General features: G+C 40.0%; 2 protein-coding genes across 2 annotated transcripts; both read right to left on the reverse strand.

Annotated features, from left to right (window-relative positions):
• Positions 1–7622: 7622 nt before the first annotated feature.
• On the reverse strand, positions 7623–8944 carry LOC139187145 (olfactory receptor 6B9-like). The gene has a single exon (XM_070803149.1). The coding sequence runs from the start codon at positions 8942–8944 to the stop codon at positions 7985–7987; it is 960 nt and encodes a 319-aa protein (XP_070659250.1). The 3' UTR covers positions 7623–7984.
• A 12216-nt stretch (positions 8945–21160) lies between these two features.
• LOC139187146 (olfactory receptor 226) lies at positions 21161–22290 on the reverse strand. The gene has a single exon (XM_070803150.1). It carries the CDS (start codon positions 22161–22163, stop codon positions 21186–21188), a length of 978 nt encoding a protein of 325 aa, XP_070659251.1. The 5' UTR covers positions 22164–22290; the 3' UTR covers positions 21161–21185.
• Between the last annotated feature and the right edge of the window lie 551 nt (positions 22291–22841).

Consider the following 22841-nt stretch of genomic DNA (forward strand, 5'->3'; position numbering starts at 1 on the left):
ACATGTTTTTAAATAAACTCATTATGTAAAAGGGATGGCCAATGTTTATCTTTTATATATTGCAGATATTATTTCTTTTCTGTCATATCTTTAAATGGAAGGGTTTGTTTTCCTTTATTTTTGCTGTATAAGAGTTTGAAATTTAAATGAAATCAGATCTGTCAATATTTGCCTTAATAGTGTCTTATTTTGGTTGTATTACAAGGTCTTTCTCACTAAAATAGTATAAGTTACTCAAAATATTTGCACTTCTATGAGATTTTTGTACATTTCAATTTTTATTTTATGTAAAGCATATGTAATTATATAACAAATATTTTTCTAAATGAATTACCATTTTTTCCAGCATGTTTGTTGAACATGCCTCCATTCTGCACTTACATGAAGTGCTACCTTTGTCTATATCAAATGCCTGTTTTTATTTTTTTCATTGAATATTTTGTTCTTTAAATTTTTGCTTCATAGCATACTATTTTAGTTGCTGATACTCTATAAGTAAGTGTAATATAGCACAAAATGTGAGCAATTTTCTCATTATTTTTAATCTTTTAATTGCTATTTAACTCATATTCTTATAAAATTATTCTTTCAGGTGATCATTACAATTATTTGGTCAAATGCTCTTATGAATTCTGAATATAATTTTTAGTATCTTCTTCCAGCCAACAATCCACCTGTAGGAAACTGCTGAAGATCCCTCTCTTTCTGCCTGTGATCTGAGCTCATCTTTTTGATAAGTTTATAAGTGGCTGTGTGATTCTTTTAATAATTTTTATTTATCTGTCTTCACTTTGTCACTCCTACTAAGTGTGTGATGCTCTTCGATTAATTTTTATTCTGCTTGCAGTTGCAGAACTCTTGGATTATAATATGTGGTCAGGAGATAATTTCTGAATGAATTGATGATTTTTCTCTCTGTCTTTTTCTAAACTGAAGTATGTACAGCTATACAGGGGCAGAGTGGAGAGGTGACTAATAACAGACTGTGGCTTCACCAAAGAACACAAACAGAGTAACAAGCTTATTGGGCCTAGCACAGAGCCCTAACAAACATTTAAGCTTTGCTTTTTGTTTCCCTCTCCTTCTTTGTGACAGAATCATGGTGAGAAAAAAATGAGGATTTTTTTCCAGCCAGACTTATTTAGATTCATGATTGAACCTCTCTTGCTCAGTACTGTATTGGTTAGTGTATATATATCCTTTATTTTATGGTCTATTTCTTATTCTATACTCAAACCAGATTGTAATCCTGAAGATAAAATCTGGGCAAATAGGATCCCTTTTCTTCTATTTGTAATTTGAACTTGTATGACCCTCCAGAAGGAAAAGACCACATAACATGTTCTGTGCCTTTCAGGCTTTCCTTCACTACCTTGTGCTTACCTTTGCTCCAAATTGTGAATATGTCTTTGCTGTCCCTCTGTGCTGCAGGAGTGGGACCAGACCAAATTTTGCCCTGCTTCTCATTTCCCCAAAGTGAATCTATACCATGACTTTGCAAGTAATGTTTTTTGTCTCAATCATTTAAATGGAGTATTCAAAAAGAGTCTTACACAGATATTTACATTTCTTACTTGGCTTCTTCTTCATTAATCATTGCAGATTTTCTGTTTCATTTTTCAATTGCCAGAAATAGGCCAACTTTTACTGTTAGTAGGAATTTTGGCTAGAGCACGAAACATTTGTCTAATGGCTTTGAGTGACTGTGAATAGATGTTGTACTCTGTTCTTTCCTTCACAATTGATCGACCTCAGAACATCTCTGAGAAGGACACAAACTTTCAAACACCGATCCAGTGACAGCTGTCTTTCAACCAAGTTAGAATTGGGGAAGATAAAGGCTATAGCATTTGAACAGATAAAATTTACCTGTTTTATCTTAATAAAAAATAAATAAACTATGATATATAAGTCACCAATAGTCTACATTTCCCATTTGTAGTATTTGGTGATATTAAGGCTGCAACAGTAAGCTGTCTCCTGATGAGGTTCCCTGGATTTTCTCCTTTCTCTTCCTCTATCATCCCTTCCACTCTCCGCCATCCCAAGGGTTTTGGAGATTAGAAGACTGTGTTAGACAGGTGATAGAATTCCCATTGCAGGATTCCTGGATCCAGGCTTTCTGAGTAGGGGAGCACATTCTTCTTTGTATAGGTTGTCATTGAACCTCTGACTCATTGAAAATAGTTGATTCTCTTGTGCATATTTGTGGAGAGGTGAATCTGCTCATCTTCCATGAGCAACATGGGCTGTGGCTTACCATATCTGTTCTATCCATTATTCATCTTCCATCCATTTTCAAAATCTCCCATCTTCTCACAGAACTTCTGTTCTTACCATTATAAATTTACATTAAAAATGTTTTTGTGTTCTTTTACTATTATTTTAGCAGACTCTCTGAAGGGAAAGGGAATAATATGTGCGTTCAGTCTGCCATCTTTCTTTGGAACGCTATTGGCTTACATCAGGAATTCCCTGGTGGTTCAGTGGTTAGGACTCGGTACTTTGATTGCCACTGGGAGGGGTTCACATACACACACACACACACACAGGCTAACATCTCCCTCTTTTTCAAAACTATGCTCATCTGCCACCTTATATAGCTTCATCTATTGCTCTCCCTTCGTCCTTGGCTTCCCAGACACTTTGTGAAGGAATTATCTATGCTCATTCCCTTTACTTCAGTCAGTTCAGTTCAGTTCAGTCGCTCAGTCGTGTCCGACTCTTTGCGACCCCATGAATCACAGCACGCCAGGCCTCTCTGTCCATCACCAACTCCCGGAGTTCACTCAGACTCACGTCCATCAAGTCGGTGATGCCATCCAGCCATCTCATCCTCTGTCATCCCCTTCTCCTCCTGCCCCCAATCCCTCCCAGCATCAGAGTCTTTTCCAATGAGTCAACTCTTCGCATGAGGTGGCCAAAGTACTGGAGTTTCAGCTTTGGCATCATTCCTTCCAAAGAAATCCCAGGGCTGATCTCCTTCAGAATGGACTTGTTGGATCTCCTTGCAGTCCAAGGGACTCTCAAGAGTCTTCTCCAACACCACAGTTCAAAAGCATCAATTCTTTGGCACTCAGATTTCTTCACAGTCCAACTCTCACATCCATACATGACCACAGGAAAAACCATAGCCTTGACTAGATGGACCTTTGTTGGCAAAGTAATGTCTCTGCTTTTGAATATGCTATCTAGGTTGGTCATAACTTTCCTTCCAAGGAGGGAAGGAAGGTCTTTTAATTTCATGTATGCAATCACTATCTGCAAGTGATTTTGGAGCCCATAAAAATAAAGTCTGACACTGTTTCCCCATCTATTTCCCATGAAGTGATGGGACCAGATGCCATGATCTTCATTTTCTGAATGTTGAGCTTTAAGCCAACTTTTTCACTCTCCACTTTCACTTTCATCAAGAGGCTTTTTAGTTCCTCTTCACTTTCTTCCATAAGGGTGGTGAACAAAGCTAGTGGAGGTGATGGAATTCCAGTTGAGCTATTTCAAATCCTGGAAGATGATGCTGTGAAAGTGCTGCACTCAATATGCCAGCAAATTTGGAAAACTCAGCAGTGGCCACAGGACTGGAAAAGGTCAGTTTTCATTCCAATCCCAAAGAAAGGCAATGCCAAAGAATGCTCAAACTACTGCACAATTGCACTCATCTCACATGCTAGTAAAGTAATGCTCAAAATTCTCCAAGCCAGGCTTCAGCAATATGTGAACCATGAACTTCCAGATGTTCAAGCTGGTTTTAGTAAAGGCAGAGGAACCAGAGATCAAATTGCCAACATCCGCTGGATCTTCAAAAAAGCAAGAGAGTTCCAGAAAAACATCTATTTCTGCTTTATTGACTATGCCAAAGCCTTTGACTGTGTGGATCACAATAAACTGTAGAAAATTCTGAAAGAGATGGGGATACTAGACCACCTGACCTGCCTCTTGAGAGACGTATATGCAGGTTAGGAAGCAACAGTTAGAACTGGACATGGAACAACAGACTGGTTCCAAATAGGAAAAGGAGTACGTCAAGGCTGTATATTGTCACCCTGCTTATTTAACTTATATGCAGAGTACATCATGAGAAGTGTTGGGCTGGATGAAGCACAAGCTGGAATCAAGATTGCCGGGAGAAATATCAATAACCTCCTTACACTTATGAATTGTTAAAAACAAAAGTCAACTGAGTAAATTTTAAACATCCCTTAGGTTTTATTCAGTGATTCATGTATGGGTCAGAGTCCAACCTAGTAGACAGAAGGGATCTCTGAAGTGCTATACAGTGAAGTAATTTTATAGACAGAAGGGAAAAGGAACAAGGAAGCTGAACTAGGCAAAAAAGCAGATAATGTTATTACAGGTCACTTTCCTTATAGGGAATGGCAAAAATTATTAGGCAGATTGCCTAACCAGTGCTGATCAGGCAATTCCTGATTGACTGGTATTAAACTCATTTTTGTGAAAGCCAAAACTATAATTAAATCTCAATTTTCTGTGTAGGATTAGCATGAATGAATCAATCTGGGATCTGTTATCTTGTTTTTAACTGAGCCTGTGACAATATTCCTGCTTCTTCAAAATACCATTGACTTTCATAAGAGAGCAGTTTTCTAGTTTCCCTTCTTTGCAAACCTGGGTGCACTCCTCTTCTGTTGGCTTTGCATGCTCATCAAACCTTATGTATACATGCATACTGTAATTCATTATGGCATTGTTGTACAACCTTCCTCATCTACTTCGTTCTTTTACTCTAAATGACCTCTTGGTTTCACTGGTCAACCATATGTGAATTATTGTCTTGTCTATCAAGCATTGTATCAGAGTTCTATCTAAGAAACAGAACTGTTATTTTGTTATGGAATATGGAATTTATTATTTTATAGGCATTTGATCTCATGAAGCAATATGACTATTTCCTCTGTGATTAGCAATGGGTCTAAGTCATGGGGACAGGCACTTGGGGAGGTAAGACAAACATGATATGGGGGAGGATAATAATAAACTGGAATCCATCAGGATGAGCCAAAGACTGTTTTGGTCTTTTATAGCCTCCAATCATCCAATTACCTGACTTTGATAATTCAAATAATCTGCAAAGGAAGCCGGTGCCCTTGATTACAATAGAAAACTCCTTCCTGGCCCATGAGTTAGAGAAGATGAAGGAAGGGAGCTGGATGGGAGTTGATGGAGTTGTCGACTGAACCACTGCCCCACATCTACAAGGTGAGTCAGTGATAACATCTGTAAGTTACAATAGTGTCCCTAATCAACTTCCTACATGGAAGAATAATACAAGGGATATAGCTACTGCTTCCACTCTGCCTTCTAAATCTCACACAAAATATCTCTGTGGTCTACACTAAACTTGAATTATTAATACACAGGAAAGGAAGTTCTAGAAAATGTAGTTTCAATTTAACTAAGTAGACACAGGACAACTCCATTACAAATCTTGAGTTCCAGGTCCATAAAACTAGGGTGACCACATAATTTGCTTTTAAAAGATGGCACTTTAGAGAGTGAAAGGTGATGGGGCAAATGCTAAAACCTTCATGCAATCCAGGCCATCTATTTGGGAACATATACTCTAAACCTGCAAATTACCTACTTTAGATTGTACCTCTCGAAGTATTTCCTCCAAGTTCAGTTTCTGATGCTAGTCAAGTTTACTCTTAGCATCATGCTAAATTGTGTTAGCATGAGAGACACATTTCTGTGTCAACCAAAATTTCTTTCCTGGCCTTTAGAATTTTTTGTCATGATCAGTTCAGTCACTCAGTTGTGTCCGAATCTTTGTGACCCCATGGACTGCAGCATGCCAGGCCTCCCTGTCCATCACCAACTCCCGGAGTTTACTCAAACTCATGTCCATTGAGTCAGTGATGCCATCCAACCATCTCATCCTCTGTCGTCCCCTTCTCCTCCCACCTTCAATCTTTCCCAGCATCAGGGTCTTTTCAAATGAGTCAATTCTTCACATCAGGTGGCCAAGTATTGGAGTTTCAGTTTCAGTCCTTCCAATGAACATTCAGGACTGATTTCCTTTAGGATGAACTGGTTGGATCTCCTTACAGTCCAAGGGACTCTCAAGAGTCTTCTCCAATATCACAGTTCAAAAGCATCAATTCAAAAGCATCAGTTCGTCAAGATGGTCTCTATAATAATGAGCTTTAAATATATTGTTTTCCTATTATCCTGTTTTCCATTTATTTCTATTTCTCCCCCCATGGAATTGTCTCAGTTTAAGTGAGTCTTTGTCTTTAAATCAATATATGGGCTTAGTGTACCTACAAATGGCCTTGTAGTTTAATTTGGAGGCACCATAATTTCTGGAGTTTATCTAAATTGCATCAATTCATTTGGTGATTAAAAGCTTATTTTTTTTCAAATTCACATTTGAAAGTTTTTAATTATATTTTGATCTCAGAGTAGCATCCAGCTCTAAAAAATTTTTCAGAACAGAGATCAAGGGTTGGAAATCTTTAAGTTCAGTAGATCTTTCTTTGCTAAACAAGATTGTCCTCTCTTTCTCTTCAAAAAGTTCTCATTGATGAGTCAATATTCTATTGAATATTGACTTTTCACTCATATTCAATTTCCGTTCTCAGGAAAATGGGAAAAACTTTAAAAGGAAATAAAAGCCAGATCAGAAAGCATAGATTCATGGTTGAATGCTAGAAAGTTTATCTCAAATGACTGTTTTATGTTTATAGTGATCATTTAAGAAATATGGATACCTAAAAACTTGGATAAAAATTCAAAAAGAGAAGGAAACCAGATCAGGAAAAGACTGATGTAATGTGAGCCTTGGTCTGAAATAGAAAACAGTTGAATTGGTATCTCATGCATGTGTTAAAAGAAATGTTTAGTAGTCATGATACACAGGCTTAGTTGCTCCATGCATGCATCTTGCAGGATGAGGGATCAAACGCCTGTACCCTGAACCGGCAGACAGATTCTTTACCGCTGACCATCAGTGAAACCCAATGAGGCAAATTTTATTTGGGCAAAATGAAGTCTGCAGCTGGGAGACAGCATTTCAGATAGCTCTGAGAGTGTTCTGAGGAGATAAGGGGTAGAGCTAGGATATACAGGAGTTTTGCAACAAAGGTCAGGCAGTGGGAAACACCAAAGGGTTACTGTTAATTAAAGAAACCAGATATGTCAAATTAAGGAATATTGGTACTTTTCTAAGCAGGGGAAGATGTAAGTGTCTAGGATCACGGAAATCATTCCTTGGATATGCACCTCCCGTCAGATCAGCAGCAGCATAAGATTCTCACAGGAGTGCAAACTCTACTGTGAACTACGTGTGTGAGGAATCAAGGTCAAGTGCTCCTTATGAGAATCTAACGTCTGAGAATCTGAGGCGGAGCCAAGGCAGTGATGCTAGGTCTGGAGAGTGGTGGAAAGCACAGATTATCATTAGCAGTGAGGTTTGACTGCACACAGATTATAATAAATCAGTCATTTGCAGACTCAAATCAAAACCCTCTCAGTGAGTGACAAGTGACAATTAAGCTGCATCTGGTGGTAGGTTCTACAGTGCAAGTGAGTTGACATACTTCAATTGTACAGCTGCATATAGAGGCAGGCTTTAAGTCAGAATCCAGACTAATTGTTCAAAGTATACATTTCAAATATGTGGTTTCTACTTTTAAGACTTTTTGAAACGTACGAATAGCCAGTCCAGGTTCGATGCAGGATACAGGATGCTTGCGGCTGGTGCAGTGGGATGTCCCAAGGGATGGTACGGGGAGGGAGGTGGGAGGGGGGTTCAGAATGGGGAACACGTGTACACCCGTGGCAGATCCATGTTGATGTATGGCAAAACCAATACAATATTGTAAAGTAATTAGCCTCCAATTAAAATATATAAATTTATATTTAAAAAAAAAGAAAAAAAAAGATTTCTGATCTATAGAGCAACCTAAAAACACAGAATGATAAGTGTCATGGGAATGACCTCCTGTCTGGAACAGTCTCCTCCTCAAGGCAGCAGGCCACAGCTGAGCAGGAAGCACTGGCCAACACCCACTGTCTTTTTGATAGCATTCTTGACTTCCTGGTTCCTCAGACAGTAGATGAATGGATTTAGCATGGGAGTGAGGACTGCATACACAGCTGAGATTAGCTTGTTGGAGTTAAATGAAGCAATAGCTCTGGGCCGAACATACATGAAAATCATGGCTGTGTAATAAATTATGACTACTGTGAGGTGGGATGCCCAGGTGGAGAAGGCCTTCTTCCTTCCCTGGGTGGAGGGTATACGCAGAATGGTGGAGACAATGTAGACATAGGAGAGGATGGTAGTGGTGAGAGGGAAGACAAGAATGACGATAGCCAAAGCAAAGTCCACTAGCTCAGCTGTGGACATGTCTTTGCAGGCCAGTTTGAGGATTGGTGAGATGTCACAGAAAAAGTGGTTCATGACATTGGAGCCACAGAAAGTGACATGTGAAATAAAATAGACCTTGAATACAGTGATCATGAAACCAGTTATATAAGAGAAAGCCACCAGCTGCACACAATGACCTGTGGTCATGATGACCGGGTATCTGAGAGGGTGGCAGATGGCCACATAGCGGTCATAGGCCATGGCTGCCAGAAGTACACACTCCGTGCAGGCAAGCGAGATAAAGAAGTACAGCTGGGTCATGCAGCCTATGAAGGAGATACGCCGTCTCTGCAGGAGGAATCCATCCAGCATCTTGGGGACGGTGACAGAGACATACCAGACCTCCAGGAAGGACAGGCTACTCAGGAAATAGTACATGGGCTTATGGAGGGAGCCAGTGACCCAGACAGTGAACATGATGGCAAGATTTTCTACTACCACCAGCAAGTAGACCACAAGGAAGAGGGAGAAGAGCAGGACCTGCAGCCAGGGGGCGGTGGGGAAGCCCACCAGGATGAACTCACTCACCAGAGTGATGTTTCTCCCCAGCATGACCAAGAGCTCTGAGAGGCAGGAAGTCATCACAAATAATGAAGGTGACTATGAGGAGACCAGTATGTTAGCAAATCAGTCTTCCTGAGAATGAGACTCATAAAATAACCTCTGTCAGTCTGAAGTAATCTTCCAATGGGAAGCATACATTTCCATCAAAAAAATGTGGTGTGTTTGTTATGAAAAACTCCTGGAATCAAAGTGCACTCCCATCCCTTACTCTCACTCACCTGATGAAATATTTGAATGTCACTCCCCATGTCATTCCTTACTCCTTTGTCCATGAACATGGACCAGTGGTGTCTCACTTGCTGGTTTCAAATCTCAATTTAATTAGAAAGCCACAGCACACAGACATTTTTACTGCCTGGAAGAAAATGTTTAAGATAACATCAGAAAAAGCTCCAGGATTTAATATTGGGGTGATCTATTGATCCACCACTGTTCTTCAGAGTAGAGTCTGTGGAAATTTTAAAAAATGATAACTCTTGGACAATCCATTAATGACTCTCCATTGCTCTTAGGTAAAAGTTCTTCATATTTTGACCCCTAAGTATGTCTCCAGCCTCTCTCGGCACCCTCCAAATTTTTTCCATGCTTGAGATATACTCAAATAGTTCTGCTCCTCAAGCTCACAGTAATCATTCTTGCATCTTAATGCACTCATCCCTCTTCCTTTTATGCCTTTCTCCCATTTTTATCTGTTGATTCAAGATTCCATCTAGGAGATAGACCCACCAAAGCAGAGTGAAATACTTCAGTAACATTTTCTTCCAATGCACAACCTTCTCATGCATTGAGATTTCTCTCCTTTACACTGTATCTTTCAAAACTCAGGGAGATATTGGTCAAAGGGTTTAATATTCTGGTTATATGATGAATAAGCTCTGGCGTTCTATTGTACAGCCTAGTGACTACTGTTATTAATGCTACATTATATCCTTGCAAGTTGCTAAAAGAATAGATCTTATATGTTCTAATCACACGCAAAGAAATCAAAATTATGTTACATAATAGAGGTGTTAACTAACCTTATTGTGGTAAGTTTTTCAAAATATATATGTGTATGAAGTCATCACATTATACTGCTTAATCTTACACAATGTTATACGTTGATTATATCTCAAAAAAACTGGGAAAAAAAGACTGTCCTTCAAGACTATGAACCCAAGGCCTAGAATAGTGACTGGAAAACATAAATATTATCAAATATGTATTAACAAGTGAATTAATCCCTTAAGCTGGTGGCAGGAGGCACGTACCTATCAGGCTACACGTCTTTGGACATATGTCCATCTTGCATACTGAGGGTGTGTGCTGTGCTTAGTCACTCAGCTGTGTCCAACTCGTTGTGACCCCATGGACTGTAGCCCACCAGGTTCCTCTGTCCATGGGGATTCTCCAGGCAAGAACACTGGAGTGGGTTGCCATACCTTCTTCCAAGGGATCTTCCCAACCCAGGGAACAAACCCAGGTCTCCCACCTTGCAGGCAGGTTCTTTACCATCTGAACCCCCAGGGAAGCCCATATACCCAGGGTACTTTCATGATAAGTATATCCACCCTATTTGAGAACACTGGATATGATCCTTTGTCTCAGGTCACCTGGTGGGTCGGAGTCTCTGTCAGCCATTGTGGCAAGCTCTACCTAGAGGGGTAGGGAAAAGGGAGGCCAGAGCATACATGAACACAATACAAGAATAGGCCACCTTGCAAGGCTGGAAGGAAGGGTCGTTTGTGAAGTAGTCCAATTACTTTAATCTGTGGCTAAGGAAAGAGGTTACCACAGGTTTATCTCTTGAAAAGTAGGTAAATGAATATATATTTCCACTAAATATCACATTCATCCATAAAGACTGAGGTTAGGTCCCACCTTCAGAATATGGTTCACTCTTTTGGCCAAACAATTTGTCCACCCTACTGTCCACTTAACACACAGAGGGTGGGAGATCAATCAAGGATCATCTTGATAACCTTTTGGATAGAGATCTTCTGGCCATGGCTCATGGCAAGGGACAGAAAGATGAGAGGCAAAAATACATGTTATTTTTGCCACTGCCTCCTTTCCACAGCAGCACGTGTCAGCAGACTTCTGCACTGCTCGCTGGATAGAAAGGGATTATGTCTCATCCCAGGGCCTCCAATCAACACCTTTCACCAGTGATGTAGTTCATTTGTAAGCAGTTCTCAGCCTGTCTCTCAATGCCTTTGACCTAATGTTTTACTTTGGGAAAAACAACTGGCTCTGATAACAGAAAGGAGTGATATTTCCCACACTCTTCAGTATGTAGACATTTTCCTTCAGGGCGTGTGTTAGTGTAACCGTCTGCATTTTTACTATATGCCAAATAATTTCCCACACTTCCCTTTGCAGATGAGTTATCAGCACTGACTTTAGAGTCAGAATAAGGCTACCAACTATGTCATCCTAAACAGAATATTCGGAGAAGGCGATGGCACCCCACTCCAGTACTCTTGCCTGGAAAATCCCACAGACAGAGGAGCCTGGTAGGCTGCAGTCCATGGGGTCATTAAGAGTCGGACACGACTGAGCGACTTCACTTTCACTTTTCACTTTCAAGCATTGGAGAAAGAAATGGCAACCCACTCCAGTGTTCTTGCCTGGAGAATCCCAGGGATGGGGGAGCCTGGTGGGCTGCCGTCTATGGGGTCATGCAGAGTCAGACACGACTGAAGCGACTTGGCAGCAAACAGAATATTTAACAATCAGGTACTTCAACACCCACTGTTGTAAAAGAATGTAATGTTAATAATGCCCACCTTACTGGTTTGTTGTGAGGATAAATGTGATCATGCATGGATAAGGCACTAGACTCATACATGCTACTTACGTGTGTTTGTTTAAACATGCAGCCTTTTTCATTTTCACTTTAATTCTTACTTGCTTTTTTTTTATGTTTTATTCTGGGGGAATGAGGTAAGCCAATTTCCTGGGGAATAGGATTATAGCATCTTTGAAAAGCTCTGAGTTGCAGATCACTCATGCCTCCTTTCTTATCTTCTTATCCTATGTTACTTTCATATATTTAATCATATCGCTGTTACTTCATATTCTCCTCCACGTATTTGCCACAAATGCACCTCTCAGCAGACTGTACTTTGTATCATAGAGAAATGCAGAATTCTATTTTCCTTGTTTTCAGAATTAATAGCCCTGAGCTCTAGAATCTCTGCAGTACCTGAGGAAAAAAATCCTTTCATTAAAGTATAGAATTTGTTTTCAGTCTTTTGTATGCTCATTTTCAAGAAAAAACACAGACACCAACAGACTTTTTCTGGAAACAAAAACATATCTTTTTTGCCCTGGTCCAACATCCAAACAATCTCTCAGCTGCCCAAATTTCCCCACCTTGGGTAAATGTGTACTGGATCTTCGTTTCCCCACTCATTCCCCCATAATACCCTTTCCCCCATCCAAAAATGACGCCTGCAGTCATTTCCCTAAGCCTTTCCTCATCTTCCCTGGAACTTTCTTCAGGGATCAACAAATCTCACCTGGTACCTTCCACTTCTCACCAGGATCCACCTTCCCTATCTTCAAGAGTGAAAAATTCTGCACACATTTGCACTAATCTTGAGAAAGCAGGCTGGCTTGCATATTTTTGTACTCCCGGATATCCATGTCTGGTCTCTGCTTAGACTGCCTGATCAGTATTGCAGCACTGAGACCAGAAGACTAGAGCTGAGGCAGAATATATTTAACACTCAGCCTCTCTTCTTCCCACAGGACTCACCCACATAGTCTCTCTTGGCTCCAGGGAAACTCTCAAGATTATGTCCAGGGAACCTGGACAGGGAGGTTGACTCTCCATCCACCTATCTATTCCTCTTCATGCTCAAATATATTTAACTATACCTATAGAGAGAGTGTGGCCCTTTTTACTTACTACTATATGCAAAGTAGTGCAGCACCAAATTACTCAAAAATCAGGATAAGAACTCTGAGTCAGTTAATAAGGTAATTAATACATTCATTTGTTCACATCCTGCTTTTATTGTGCTCTTTTTATGTACAAGTCAATGTGCTATACATTTTTTGGAGTAAAATTATGTAGATCATGGCTTCTGCCCTCTAGGAACTTCTAATATTCTAATTGAAGTTAGAAGTACATACTGTAATGAATGTAGTATGTGATGTGTGACAAAAGAGAGGTGCAAACAAAGTGTTCTAGGTACACCAATGAGAGAGAAATGGTTTCCAACATAGGAATCTAGAAAAGGTTTCATCTAAGAGGTGTCATTCCAGACTCATTGCAGGAAAGTAGCATGAAAATAACGCAATGAGAAATAATTTTGGTCCATCAGTCAGAAGATCTGGTTTTAACGTAGATTCCATCATTTTAAAGATATTTGACCTTAAAAAATTATCTTTATTCCTCAGAATTTTATCCCACAAACCATGGTAATAATAATTCTAATCATATTATTAATGTTAGTTTCAGAAGTAATACTAATATGAGTATGTGTATGAAACAGAGAAGGCAATGGCAGCCCACTCCAGTACTCTTGCCTGGAAAATCCCATGGACGGAGGAGCCTGGTAGGCTGCAGTCCATGGGATCGCTAAGTCGGACACAACTGAGTGACTTCCTTTTCACTTTTAACTTTCATGCATTGGAGAAGGAAATGGCAACCCACTCCAGTGTTCTTGCCTGGAGAATTGCAGGGACGGGGGAGCCTGGTGGGCTGCCATCTATGGGGTCGCACAGAGTCAGACACGACTGAAGTGACTTAGCAGCAGCAGCAGCATGTATATGAAAACAGCTCTAAAACTGCTTTGTGGTAAGTATACAAAAGTAAATATTACCTATGTTGGAATATGAACCACAGCCATGATTTGATCAGAGGAAATGATGTGAGAAGGCTTTCAGTGTAGAGAGACAAGCACAAGAGAATGCAGCGTGAGGATGGCAGAAGGTAAACAGATGGCTATAGAGTCCTCGGCCTTGGATTGCAGGAAGCCCTCAGTCATTTGATGAGCATTTGAAAAGTATATACTGTGTGTTAGTTCAGTTCAGTTCAGTTCAGTCGCTCAGTCGTGTCCGACTCTTTGCGACCCCATGAATTGCAGCATGCAACTCCCTGTCCATCAACAACTCCTGGAGTTCACTCAAACTTACGTCCATCGAGTCGGTGATGCCATCCAGCCATCTCATCCTCTGTTGTCCCCTTCTCCTCCTGCCCCCATCCCTCCCAGCATCAGAGTCTTTCCCAATGAGTCAGCTCTTCAAGAACAGTGCAAAATGACAATCCCTTTTGTCTGTCAGGGCTTCCCTTGTGGCTCAGCTGGTGAAGAGTCCACAGCAATGAGGGAGACCTGGGTTCGATCCCTGGGTTGGGAAGATTCCTGGAGAAGGAAAAGGCTACCCACTCCAGTATTCTGTCCTGGAGAATTCCATGGACTGTATAGTCCAAGGGGTCATGAAGAATTAGACAGGACTGAGTGACTTTCACTTTCACTTTTGTCTGCCAAGTTATCCACAGAAGAGTGAGCCCACAGAATCTCTGCCCTTAATTGTGCCTCAGTAGTGGAGAAGATCCCCTGGAGAAGGAAATAGCAACCCACTCCAGTATTCTTGCCTGGGAAACCCTATGAATGGAGAAGCCTGGAAGACTACAGTTCATGGGGTCACAAAGAGTTGGACACAACTGAGTAACTTCACTTTAACTGTAAAGTTGAAGATCAAGTGCTAGAAGCTTTGCAAGAACAAAGGCCCAGGAGATACATTTGTATGTCTGTGAATAGGTGGATGAAGGGAATGAAACAATGACCTGAAAAAATGAGAAGTTCTAGAGAAATAAACTCCTAAAGATCCTAGAGGATAACATCTAGGCATCATCTGTCTATTGTAACTTATTGTCTTTTAAGGTAATACTAGTGACTTGTTCTAAATAGGAAATATAACTTGTTCCAAATTACTCTTTTCCATCCTGCCTGAGAAGAATTCAAATGAATCTGTGATATAGCAACCCTTCCTAGGTATATTGGCAGGTATATGTGTGATCTCAGAATACACAGATAACATGGATACGATGTGACAACTAGCAGTGCTGGATCCATTTACACTGTTTACACTTCTGTGACTAGGCCTTAAGGGGAAATCAGTTTCCCTTGCGTACAAACCAAGCACAGTAGTGTCTTCCTGTGCCCAGTCGCTCAGTCATGTCTGACTCTTTGCAACCCCATGGGCCACAGGCTGCCAGATTCTTCTGTCCATGGGATTTTCCAGACAAGAATACTGGAGTCAGTTGCCATTTCCTACTCCAGAGTGTTTTCCTACCTATCTCCAAATACAAGTCAAAAATGATGGATGTTTGTAGTTTAACTTTGTTTTTGCCCAGTAACACAGTCAGAAAAGAGTTTGTTTCCAAAGGACTCACTGAGCAGTGTCAGCATTTTACTTCAAATAAAAATTACTTGTATTATTTATCATTTATACTATCTACTCATAACACACTACCTTCTATATCAGGAAGTCCAATAGAAACATACCTGTTTTGTTCTTTAAAAAAACTAAGGCTGGGCCTAGCCCTTCCCATATTCCATCCATTCATATTCTTTGTCTAAAGGCATGTGGTGAGTTGGCACTATTCTAGAAATCTATGCTGGTTTGAGAAATGTAAGGAAACTGTTCGTTTTCTTTTTTCTTTTTCTTCAACCTCCTGAGTCATGTGGTTCTGCAAACGAATACCTTCAACTAGGATTTAGACCACTAAGAACTTGCACAGAAAAACACACACTGAATGTGTGTTAAACCTCTACATTGTGATGAAGTTGCACTATGTACCATACTCTAAATGAAATGAGAACTGTGTGTGTATGTGGGGTGGGTGCGTGCGTGTGTGTGTCTCTGCACATGTGGGTAGTATGAGTGGCATTTTCTCTGGCTTTAAAATTTTAAAAGAAAAAAAAAAAGCCATAGAGAGCAGTACTTGCCGAGGGTCATTTATTGCCCAAGTTTACAACAGTAGCGATACAAGTTTTTGCAAATTGAATTTGCCTCAGATTTCTCTGTCCTAATGCTTACTTTGCACAAGTATTTAAGCTATGGTATTGAGTATCCCTCTTTGTCGGAAATACCGCTCTTGCTTGACCATTGACTATGACACGGTTTCTTATTTATGTAAATACTTGCATCCCAACAGCCGACGGGCATTGGATGCAGAACCTAGAGCCAGTTTTCAGGAACAACTGCAAACCTGACTTGGTACTGTGCATCTATTCATAAAACACTTAAAACTGTGAAAATATGGTTTACACTTAACTGTACATAAAGGTAAATGGAGAACTCAGTTCAGTACCAGTTCATTTGTACATTTTTTGGGGGGGGGCTTTTCACATTAACTGCCCATCTGTGTAATTTATAGTTTGACATGATGTGTTTGTTTAAAAAAATTACATAGTATAAACCCATTAAGGATCTGAGGGAAAAGAAGCTTAATGTAGAACTAAGCTTTTAAAGTATGTTTTGTTTTTTTTAATCCTGGTCTTGGTGCAAATGTTAGTTATGCCTTATTCATATCACAGTTAGGTCACTATGCTGTGACATGGTCTGTATTCATGCTGCCCTAGATACTTTTGTAATTATTTGTTGCAGACTTGTGACTGTCCCTCTTAACTTTCTTTTATGTAAGTAATTTGTAAAAAGTTTCTTAAAAATTTTGCTTTTGCTTATTTAATTTTGAATAAAAGCTAAATTCATAATAAAAAAAAATAGAAATCTAGATCACTGGTGTTCAAGAAATGAGACTATGGAACATGAAAATCAGGAAGGCATTATCCCCTAAGGAATGACTGTAAGAGAAAATGAGAACATCTGTGCTGTAAGCCCTCGCTCGTCTCTGCTTGCCTGCCGCAAACAGTGGCAACTAAAAGAGCCAGTGTCATTAGTTAGAGCTGCTAAATATGTAAAGCAAAAACAGTGTCGTTTATATTTTATTTTAACTCTCCCTTATCAATCAGCTAAATTAAAACAGCATCAATGCATGAATTTCATGAGAATTAAAAATCCAGAAAATTGTGGAAAAAGTTAACATGGAGTCACTGAAATCAACTGAATCCTATTCAATTATTTAGTATGAAAAGACTGATAATGTATTCCTTTTTAAGTTAACTTTTTATTTTGGAATAATGTTGGATTTGCAGAAAAGTTTTAAAGAGACTTCTCATATTTTACTAGTTTGTTTCTCCTAATATTATCACCTGACCTTACAGTGTACACTTTCAAAACTAAGAAAGCAAGACTTGTACATTTTTTTGGTTACTAAACTCTAGGTTTTATTCATACTTTACCAGGTTTTCCATATTCTTTTTACATTCCAGGATCCAATCCAGGATCCAATGAGATATCACATTCCTTTTAGTTGCCCTGTCTCTTAGTCCCCAGGATTTGATAGTTTTAGTCTTTACTTGAATTTCACAACTGTAAGGGATTCTTAATGTAGCAGGATAGGGTATTTAGTACTATAGAAGGAGTTTATTCAAAATTGATGGGAACCAGGAGACATTTTTGAGGGCAAAAGCTGTCTACGTTGATCCTCATGTGCTGTGTAGATATTTGTTGCCCCTGGCCACTCTCAATATCTCTCCTATCTGAAAGATCCTATCTGGATCCAGTACTCCTATTTCCTATAATGATGAAGGAGACTGGAGACTTCCCCCAGACAACACCCTGGCCAAAGGAAATTACAAAAGAGCCACATCATTTATCAATATTTTGAAAAATCTGCAATTATAAAGATGATTTGAAATAAATAGGATCAAATGTAATAAGAATTTTTTAAAAAGTCCTCTATCTAGGTTTATGGACAAATAATTACATCAATGGATGATGAAGAATACTTATCTGATAATTAATAGTTCATTTGAAAATCTTAGGTTTGGAATATCAAATTCAATATCAGTCATGAGATCATATGACTGTGAACATATAGTCCAAGTCAGGAGAAGTGTCAATCCCACCAGAGTTAATACTGACTCACTCAAACATTTCAGTTTTGTAATCGAAAGATAAATAAGTGCAGGAGATTGTGCTCAACTTGTTTCCTACACCTAAAGTATTTGGTTTCAAATTTTGAAGTCAGAATTAGAGATATTTTTTAAAACTAAAAAAATTAAAAACACACACACTTTATTGTAAAAAGGTTGGAAGAGAAAGAAAAGTACAATAAAGGAAATCAACATCACAGGTGTTTCAGTTCAGTTCAGTTCAGTCGCTCAGTCATGTCCGACTCTTTGCAACCCCATGAATCGCAGCACGCCAGGCCTCCCTGTCCATCACCAACTCCCGGAGTTCACTCAGACTCACGTCCATCGAGTCGGTGATGCCATCCAGCCATCTCATCCTCTGTCATCCCCTTCTCCTCCTGCCCCCAATCCCTCCCAGCATCAGAGTCTTTTCCAATGAGTCAACTCTTCGCATGAGGTGGCCAAAGTACTGGAGTTTCAGCTTTAGCATCATTCCTTCCAAAGAAATCCCAGGGCTGATCTCCTTCAGAATGGACTGGTTGGATCTCCTTGCAGTCCAAGGGACTCTCAAGAGTCTTCTCCAACACCACAGTTCAAAAGCATCAATTCTTTGGCACTCAGCTTTCTTCACAGTCCAACTCTCACATCCACACATGACCACTGGAAAAACCATTAGCCTTGACTAGACAGACCTTTGTTGGCAAAGTAATGTCCTGCTTTTCAATATGCTATCTAGGTTGATCATAACTTTTCTTCCAAGGAGTAAGTGCGTATTAATTTCATGGCTCCAGTCACCATATGCAGTGATTTTGGAGCCCAAAACAATAAAATCTGACACTGTTTCCCCATCTATTTCCCATGAAGTGATGGGACCAGATGCCATGATCTTCGTTTTCTGAATGTTGAGCTTTAAGCCAACTTTTTCACTTTCATCAAGAGGCTTTTTAATCACAGGTGTTTACTTTCTGCTAATTGGAGTTCACTGATAAGGAGGCTCATAAAATAGCTACACTACTAATGCCCAGAAGAGGACATTCCCTTCCCAGACGACTACCCAATTTCAGATACTTCTTCGACGGCAGAGGCAGAAGATAGATTTTTGGTGAACTGCATATACAGTCATTTATCAATTGTCATAGCAAGACACTTATAAGTTTACGTAACTGTTTTGGCACAAATAGATGTGAATATTAAAATTTTTAATAAGTAGAGACTAGCTAATAATGCCAAATAATAACATTGCCAGTAGCTTTTCATATACTTTTTAAAATCAAAATATAGTTGATTTACAATATTATATTAGTTTCAGGTATACAATACAGTGATTCAATATTTTTATATAAATTATAGCTTTTCATATGCTTTATTAAGCTGTAGACAAATATAGGAAAGTAAATTGCAACAACACAAGGCCCTTACACTTGCAGAGAGAAGTAGCCTAGTGTTCTGAGTCTTGGGTGATTGTAAGGAGTTACAATCCCAAAAATAACACACTGACATACCCTCTAACCATCTCTCTGTCCAGATGAATAAAGTTGCATATTTTATTGGCCAAGAAATGTTTATTTAAATAAATATGCTGGTAATAATACCTTTGCCCAGAATGCAGTTTACAAGAACAAGGGGTTCATTACATAATACTGCTAAGATTTCAGTCAAATTCCTTCTAGTCATATTTAAACAAATGAACAAGTAAGACCGATTCTATTTGGTACAGTGTAGTATTTTGATACTATTCATAACCTAATATTTGCATTTATTATATTAAGAATATTTTTCTGTCATTACCTCTATTTAGATTATAGTATTTTAATGTCTGCATGATATTGCACTTAATGTATAGACTAAAAATTGATTAATCAGTCTTCTGTGGAAGTTTAATATATTTCCATAGTTTTCTTTTGGTAAATATAAATGTCTGTATTTACTATTAAGAAATTTGATATTTCTTAATCAAATATTTCTGTTTCAAATGTTTTCAATATTGTTAGCATTTATGATACATACTGCCAACTTTTCTTCCAGCGAGGCTGTGCCACTTTGTACCGACTTGTATCCTAGCAAGATGTGCAAGGTTTAGTTTCTGAAACCTGCGAAAACTGCCTATAGATGTTACACACATGCTTTGCCCACATGGCTCCACATTATATTCCTTTACTATATTTCTTTATAGGCGTAATGTGCTAAACACTATCCTGAGCCCTGCTAATAAAGTGATGAACAAACAAATGTGATCTCTGGTTCCCTGGAGCTTACAGTCTAATTAGGGAGACTGAGTATTAAATAAACAACTGCACCCAGTCACTAGTTCAGTGTGGGCACTGACCTTGATAAATCAGGGAATGAAGCTCTGAACCCCTGTAGGCCAAGGGGTGATATATTGCCAATACAAAAATTCACAGTTTTCTGTCTCCCTGCCTTGTAATTCACACTAGCATGATCAGTTATGGTCCCACTACTTCACGGGCTAAATCGGTATCCTCCAACTAGAAGAGGTCTCATCCAGAAGTCTCCTGCTGCTTTTCCATAATGAAGCCTATGCTTCCTTGAATGGCTTTTCTCCTTCTGCTTCCCTTTTTTGTATCTTCTGTCTCAGAACTAAAATTCAGTAACAAATCCAGGAAGAGCCACTTAGAAAAATGCTAGTTTTACATTTTTTTTTGCCTTAAATATTGGAGTTCAGTCATGTTTTATGCTCATAGTCATCCCTTTCCACCCCACCAGGATACATGCTTCATGAACGTGTTCTATGTAAATTACAGTAGAGCAGACAACATGAGATCAAGTTCTAGCCTGTATGCTAAGACCTTGTCTTGAAGAAATCCAACTTCTAGCTTGTAATTCACCTCTCTTCCTTGTCCTGAATTACTTCCTTGGTGGTGCCTTGGAAACTCTAGTCCCTAATTTAGGCTTGAAGAGCTCCTCTGCACTTCTTAGAAGACACAGATCCTAAGTTTAAGAGCACTGGTGGTGGTGGTTTAGTCACTAGTCTTGTCTCACTCTTGTACCCCATGGACTGTAGCCCCCCAGTCTTCTCTGTCCATGGGATTCTCCAGGCAGAGTACTGGAAGGGGTTGCCATTCCCATTTCCTCCTCCAGGGGATCTTCCCAACCCAGGGATCAAACCACTTCTCCTGCCCTGCAGGTGGTCTCCTGCATTGTAGGTGGAATTTTTACCGCTGAACCACCAGGGAAACCCAGTTATTTATCTAAGATTTAATACCTCCCTTCTACTTGTGCTAGCTCTCCCAGGCTTAGTTAGCGTCATGGCCCTGGTGCAGGTGTAGAGTATGGCGTAAGGCTCTCTTTACTTCTTGGTTGCGCAGGCAGTAAATGATGGGGTTGAGCAGTGGTACAATGACAGCGTAAAGTACAGACACCAGCTTGTTGGTGTCAAAAGCTGAGAGTGCCTTTGGGCGGGCATAGATGAAGATACTGGCTGCATAGAAGATGACCACCACAGTAAGGTGAGAGGCACAGGTGGAAAAGGCTTTATGGCGCCCAGCAGCTGAGGGAATGCGCATCACAGCACTGGTGATGGCCATGTAGGAGGCTCCAGTGACAGAGAGTGGCCCCAGTAGGATAAAAATGGCCAGGACAAAGTCTGTAAGCTCTGCCGTGGACATGTCAGTGCACGAAAGGTTGAGCAATGGAGAGACATCACAGAAAAAGTGATTGATGATGTTGGGGCCACAGTAAGAGAGGCGAGAAATGAGAAAAACTTTGACCATTGAAATGCCAAAACCTCCTGCCCAGGAGCCAGCTGCCAGCTGCACACACAGCTGGCCACTGACAATGACAGGGTAGTGGAGAGGATGGCAGATGGCCACATAGCGATCGTAAGCCATAACTGCAAGGAGGACACACTCAGTGCAGCCCAGGCCCAGGAAAAAGCAGAGCTGTGTCATGCAGCCCTCAAAGGAGATTAGCTGTCCATGGCCCCGTTTGGACCCAACAAAGCCAGCTAGCATCTTGGGAATAGTGACTGTCACGTACCAAATCTCCAGGAAGGACATATTAGCCAGAAAGAAATACATGGGTTTGTGGAGGCTGGGGTGGCTCCTGATTGCCACAATGATGAGTATGTTCTCAATCAGCACCAACACATAGGCTAACAGAGAAAGGGCAAATAACAGTGCCCGCAGTGGTACCGGAGCTGGGAAGCCCAGCAACACAAACTCACTCACTCTCCCACTCTGGTTCTTCCTCTCCATGGTGCCGGTCATGCCCATTGCTTTTCAGGGGAGAATAGAGTGTGTTCAGGAGGCAGCAGCAGAAACTCAATCTTTCTCCTGATGGGTTTATAGTGGCAGAAGGCAATGTGAGTAGTGCATGTAATTCATCACTGAACTGAAGCCATTGTTTTCTTCTGTAATCTGGAAATGAGCAGAGACAAAAGCAGACAAAAATAAACTATCTTGTATTGGAATAGGATGAGAGTGTATTCTGGCTCTTGGAGAAGCATGGGTTGATAAGCATCAATTGGTCCCTGAAAAATATAGATCAAACCCAGAAATATTAAGAGTCTTAGCTGCTCTGAAGTGAGAGTTTGTCTATGAGCTACATCATGACTCCGTTTTGAAGAAATAATTTATATCTTAAAGGCATTATGATAAGTAAAATAAACCAGAGAGAGAAAGACAAATACTCTGTGTCTCTGTTTTATATGGAATCTGAAAACATCAAAACTGGTAATCAGTTTATACCCGAGTTTCTCTTTTCTTTATGCTTTGTGAGCAGTACTTGAGCATTTCTCAGTGTTTGAGCCACTTGTCAGGCTCCTTGTCCATGGAGTTTTCCAGGCAAGAATACTTGGATGGGTGCTTTTATGCAATTACAAAATGTCATATCCCTGGCTTACATTGCCCGTCACTCCCATTCTTACCATCCACACCCACCATTTATTTATT

This window comes from Bos indicus, chromosome 15 (genome assembly GCF_029378745.1).
Source record: "Bos indicus isolate NIAB-ARS_2022 breed Sahiwal x Tharparkar chromosome 15, NIAB-ARS_B.indTharparkar_mat_pri_1.0, whole genome shotgun sequence".
Lineage (NCBI taxonomy): Eukaryota > Metazoa > Chordata > Mammalia > Artiodactyla > Bovidae > Bos > Bos indicus.

Coding starts and splice junctions, on each gene's coding strand:
- LOC139187145 (XM_070803149.1), bottom strand. CDS start 8,944: ATGCTGGGGAGAAACATCACTCTGGTGAGTGAGTTCATCCTGGTGGGC.
- LOC139187146 (XM_070803150.1), bottom strand. CDS start 22,163: ATGGGCATGACCGGCACCATGGAGAGGAAGAACCAGAGTGGGAGAGTG.